The sequence below is a fragment of the Geospiza fortis genome, unplaced genomic scaffold (assembly GCF_000277835.1).
Source record: "Geospiza fortis unplaced genomic scaffold, GeoFor_1.0 scaffold17, whole genome shotgun sequence".
Lineage (NCBI taxonomy): Eukaryota > Metazoa > Chordata > Aves > Passeriformes > Thraupidae > Geospiza > Geospiza fortis.
In genome coordinates this window covers 1,004,882-1,010,732 of record NW_005054438.1, presented here as the reverse complement: position 1 = coordinate 1,010,732, position 5,851 = coordinate 1,004,882, and the positions used below count along the sequence as shown (strand labels likewise).

General features: G+C 43.2%; 1 protein-coding gene across 1 annotated transcript in view; it reads right to left on the bottom strand.

Moving 5' to 3' along the window:
• The window catches only part of WDR4 (WD repeat domain 4), a 19,393-nt gene that overhangs the window by 9,210 nt on the left and 4,332 nt on the right, over positions 1-5,851 (bottom strand). The window contains exons 5-7 of the mRNA XM_014309554.2: positions 5,228-5,340; positions 2,871-2,931; positions 1,745-1,843 (exon numbers count right to left, since the gene is read on the bottom strand). Of these exons, the coding sequence (XP_014165029.1) occupies positions 1,745-1,843; positions 2,871-2,931; positions 5,228-5,340 (273 nt within the window). The remainder of the gene's footprint in view (positions 1-1,744; positions 1,844-2,870; positions 2,932-5,227; positions 5,341-5,851) is intronic.

Here is a 5,851-nt window from a genome sequence, read left to right as displayed (position 1 = left end):
AAGGGATTTTTTGGAAGGGAGACAAGGCAAATATTACTAAACTACATTTAAAAATATTCTAAGAGAGTTGGAGAGGTTTTCTTAGATCAGCTCCTACCTGCAGCAACAAGCTATTTGACATTTGCTTATCCAATGCTACATTCAAGGTTTATTATATAGTTCAGTATTAGTTTTTGATTAACTTGTTTGGAATCAGTGGAATTAGGGTTCAGTGTGAGATCAAGCACTGCTAATTTGCTCACAAGCCATCTTAATAATGCTAAGCCAGTCTAAAGAACAAATAGCATTTTTAATATTAATCATAGAATCCCCCACTTCAGTTAGTTGCTTACTTGTCCTCAGTGATCCTACAAATCTAGAAGGCAAACTGTTTTAAAATAAACCCATTATTCCCTCTAAAACAAATGCTGCACCCAGAGTTTCAGTGATGGGCTTGTCACCCAATCTTGTACCTTTTTCACTTGTCAAAAACCCCAAGAACAGCTTTTTCAAAGATTTCAAGCACTGGCATCAAGCTGAAAAGAGGCAGAGACCTTGTGAATGTGTGTGAGAGGTGTGTGCCTCAGGTGTGTTTTCAAGAAGACTCCAGGGTCCAAGGAGCAGCTTAAATTGTCCATATGGATATCACCCTGAATCTCTGCTAACAGGAACCCAGGAGCCCAACCCTTGGCCAAACCCAAGATTTCCAGTATGTAAATGGGACAGCTGTGATCAAAGTGGCTCCCCCAGCTGCTGGGAGGTGAAGCACAACACATCTCCACCACCAAAACCACAGCACAAAGGAGGGGAGGCAGAATTTTCAATTCAGTTTCTGCCTGGATATGGATTCCACAGTGGATTTGCCTCAAGAGCCCTGCATGGCTTCCCAGTCACCTGACAACTGGGAGGCAGCTGTGATCTGCAGGGAAAGAAGTGTTTTAAGAGATCCACATGAAAAATCACACACAGCAGGATGGGTGGTGAGGAGAACTCAAATAACCCAGCAGATGAGTAGGTGGTTTAATTCCATGCATGCAGCAGGGACAAGGACAGTGCTATTTCACTGCTAAGTGGTCTTATGCCACATTAAATGACAACAAAAAAACCAAAACTACATTTCAAGCACTACCAAAACAACTGCTCACATCAGGTGAGCATCTCAAATCACAGCAGCACCCCAAATTTCTATGAGACTGCTGATTTACAGGCTGGAAGCTCAGAAGAGCTCCTGGGGTGCTCAGTTTTTGTGTAGGACTCATACATTTAAATTCTGGACACTGTCCAGCTGCAAGAGAACCTAAAATAACAAGCCCAGAGTTTTGACTCCATGCAGGTCACCGGTTAAAAATATTACAAAGCTTCTTTTTGCTCAGGAAAATTGCAACTTTAACACTTGAAATTCTAAGCATTTCAAAAAAATGGGTGAATGTTTAGATCTTCACAGTGTCACAGGATGTTTTCTGCTTAGGAGACTACAACACCTGTGGTTTTGGAAAAAAAATTTCAAGTGAAGGCTTTGTCCACTGTGGAGAACTTGAATTTGGGAAGAATTAGAAGCAGCTTCTTTTGGTAACTGCTTGGCAGAGTTTAGAAATTCACACAAAACACAGGAATGGATTCCAGGGACTGTCTTCCCAAAATCCCAGACTTTTTTAACAGCTTTTTTAAGTTCTAACCCCAGCGACAGAAGGGAAAATGCAACCAAGACGTTTGGCAGTGCCAAGGATCAGGAGCACAGCAAAAGCACTGGCACTCACGGACATACCTGGTCTGGTTTGGCTGCCTGAGGCCCACAGATGGTACTCAGCTGACAGCAGTGCACTTCTTCCCCACTTTTATACTGCCAAAGTCTCAGAGTGGAGTCCTGGACATGGAAGTGGACACAAATCTGTTACTATCAGCACTCAGGCAAAGAGAGGCCATTCCTGGCCTTCAGCTAAACCCTGTTTCCCTGACAAGCTCCCCACAGAAGCTGCTAAATAGTCACTTAGTTAAGACCTCAAATTGCAGATAAAGCATTTTAATTAACATAATTTCCCCCTGCATTCTAAATTATTCAATCATGCTAATTTTAATTCTCCTTTTGAAGTGGAAATTGGGGAGCTGGAGGAGGGCATTTCAAGCCTGTCTCAAACAGCACTGTCATGCATGTGCTCAGCATTTTAATGACAATTCCTTCAGGCTGCCCTTCTCTGCCCCATGCTCTTGTTAACAACCAAATTGTCATTTGATTTAGCAACCTCCTGAAGAGAGACTGAACACCTCTCTGGAACAACAAAGCCAAGAGCATTTGCTAGGAGTGAAATACAGCCATGTGCAGCCCTAGCACTAGAGCTGCTTCAATAATTAAGAGGGACAAGAGCCTTAGGGAAGCAAGAACAGCAGCTGAAACCAAATGGCAGGAGTTACTATGATCTTCACAGGAAATATTATTTGTTTCCTGTGCAGTTTTGGTAGTCTGGGGAACAAATATTGTTTCCCTTCTTTTAGGCCAGGTCCATCTCTGTACAGATGGGGCATGGCAGCAGGATGCCATCAGTTCAGGAAAAGGGCTGGGGAGGGAAGGGAGAGAACATTCATTTCTACAGTTCTCACCCAAGAAGGCAATGTCTGTGCTCCAGAGCAAGAGTTAATGGTAACTTCACCATCCCAAAGATGCCTTTTACTATAAGCACAGTAAAAGGTTCTTATGTGATCCAGCAACAGAATGGCTGAACACTGAACAGAACCAAGAAAAAGGGGGCAGGAGGAGGAGAGGCCATGCTGCAAACCACGAGAGATTATTCCAAGTATCCCAATAAATTTGGCCAAAACACAAGTATAAATAATAATTTAAAAACCTAAACATACAAAAAAACCCAACATTTTTTAGAAGAAATTGCAATACATACCCCAGAAGCTGACAACAGCAGGTCAGGACAGTTGGGTATTACAAGTATTTTGCTTACAAACCTAAAGGAAAAGCAGTCAAAAGTTGAACTCTCTTGCTTGACACCCTGGTCTTTAAACACACACAGTAAGAGAAAACAGCAGTTTTAAAGAGAACCTTACAATAAACAAACAGATTTTCCACATCAAGATAATCAGGAGGAAGAAGAAAATGTCACCAGTACTTAGTAAACATGCACTAGACAAACTACTGACTTTCTACTTAATAAAGAATTACATTTCCCCATTTGCACTCAGGGAATTCTACTGACTTCCTCCCAGCTGAGAACATTGTCATTTAGATCAAAAAGTGCCAGTGGAGACAGATTTACTCAGGTGGCAAATTTCCTTTTTTTTCATTTCATGATGCACATTAAAAACATGAATCAGCAGATAATTTAAAACACAGGAGTGATGGCTCAGCCTCCAGAGTGCCACATCTCCCCAGACACATTTGGGAGATGATTTAAAAGCAATCTTTAGAGAATTTTAATGTGGCAGTTTACCAGTGCCTACACTCAGCCAGAAGTTCTGTTTTCCAGAAGTTGGTGATCCTGTTTTGTCTTTGGTGAGCAGAGGTGACCTGAACTTCTGGGGATCATTATTATCTCAGAGATCACCAACCTCAAACACAGTGAGCTGAGCAGAACATGACCTGAATGGGACAGTCTAGCCTTTGAAAACAGGCACAGCATTAAAGCCATAGAGTGAAAAAATAAAAGGAAGAGATTTGATCACTGTAATACAAACTTCCAGGACAAAGCAGGCACAACAGATCCAGCAAGAATCACCATGAGCCCCACTAAGAGAAAAAATCCAGGACTGTGAAATGAAACAATTATTGCTTTATGTAACCCTTTTTTATTAATTTCAAATTTCAATATTGAATTTTGGAATACATTTCAATTAATTTACACTGCTTTTCACCCTGCAACCACTAATGACCACCTTGGACATTTCCAGGGGCGGGGCATCCACAACCTCCCTAGGCAACCTGTGCCTCACCACCCTCACAGTAAAGAATTTTTTCTTAATATCTAATTTAAACCTACTCTCTGTCAGCTCAAAGCCATTCCCCCTTGTCCTGTCACTCCAAGCTGTTACAGACTCCCTCCATCTTCCTGGAATGTATTTCATACTGCAGTCTCCAGCACGCTGCAGTCTGGGGTCCAGGCTCTATCCACCCTGGTGACACAGCCAGGTTTTTTTGTATTACCACAGAACCTAACAAGTCTGAGTTCTGCACTGAGATGCCATTAATTTAATTAGCATATGTTCAAACCTCTAAAGACAGTTCCTAGGGATTTCCCTTCCTAAGACTAAGACAGGCTCCATCCTGAGCTAACCACATCTGGAGCCTCTTGTGACCAGCATGTGGAGGGAGATGATTCTGCTCCTCTGCTCTGCTGAGGGCCCAGAGGTTGTGTCCAGCTCTGGAGTCCTGGCTACAAGAAGAACACAGATCTGCTGGAGCATGTCCAGAGGAGGCCACAAAAACAAGCAGAGGGCAGGGAAAGAAGTGTTTTTAGAGATTCACATGAAAAATCACACACAGCAGGATGGGTGGTGAGGAGAACTCAAATAACCCAGCAGATGAGTAGGTGGTTTAATTCCATGCATGCAGCAGGGACAAGGACAGTGCTATTTCACTGCTAAGTGGTCTTATGCCACATTAAATGACAACAAAAAAACCAAAACTACATTTCAAGCACTACCAAAACAACTGCTCACATCAGGTGAGCATCTCAAATCACAGCAGCACCCCAAATTTCTATGAGACTGCTGATGTACAGGCTGGAAGCTCAGGAGAGCTCCTGGGGTGCACCTCTGCTGTGAGGACAGGCTGAGAGAACTGGGGGCTGTTCAGCCTGGAGAAGAGAAGGATCTGGGCAGACCTTACTGCAGCCTTCCTAAAGGGGGCTTTTAAAGACTGTTTTAGAAGGACCTGTTGCAATAGGAGAAGGGATAACAGATTTAAACCCACTGTAGACTCAGACTGGATATAAGGAAGAAAATTTTTACAATGAGGCTGGTGAAACACAGGTTGTCCAGAGAGGTGGTGGAGCCCAATCCCTGCAAACATTCGATGCCAGCTGGGACAGGGCTCTGAGCAACCTGATCTTGCTGAACATGTCCCTGCTCATGGCAGGGGGTTGGACTGGGTGACTTTTAAAGGTCTCTTTCCACCCAGGCCATTCCATGACTCCACCACAGACCAAGCTGTTGTTTAATGTGATTTGAGGGGTAGATTTCACCCACTGGGAGTGGATGGAGGTGGCTGTGCAGGGAATGGCTGCACACAGGCACACAAGGCACTCACTCTCTGTGTCCCATGCAGTAGGACACAATGCTGTAGGGAGCCTTGGTCAAGCTGACTCTGATCTTCTCATCTCTGTCTGCAGTCAGGATATACTGGTCATCAGCACTCAGGGCCTGTTGGCACAGGGAGAGCTTTAGTGCCCAGCAGTTCAAGGCTTGAAATTCTCCTTAACTAAGAAAAAAATTATCTCCTCACGCCAAAAGGCAGGTACAAACACAAAGCCACTTTTTTCCACCAACAATGGAATCCTAAATCTTTGTGACAGTAAGGTTCTCACTCACTAAGACAAGCAACACTGACTTCCAGGTCCAGTAAAAGCCACTGAGCCCCAACAGTAGAACTGGAAGACCCCTTCCATCTTAAAAAGAAACTTATCACATCAAAGAGCTCAGCTGGCATGGCAGAGTGGATGAACTCCCTTAGACACTCTGTCACCAAAACGTCTGTGACTGTAAAATGAAGACTTTTTCAACACTCATAAGCTTTTTTCCTTACCAAAATCTGCCAACATAAACTCAGTAGGAAGAAATCTGGACCATATTTCATTTATATAATTTAAAAAAAAAAACCATAAAAAACAAACCAGAAATCTGGGACAAGAGCAACAATGAGAGACCCAAGCAA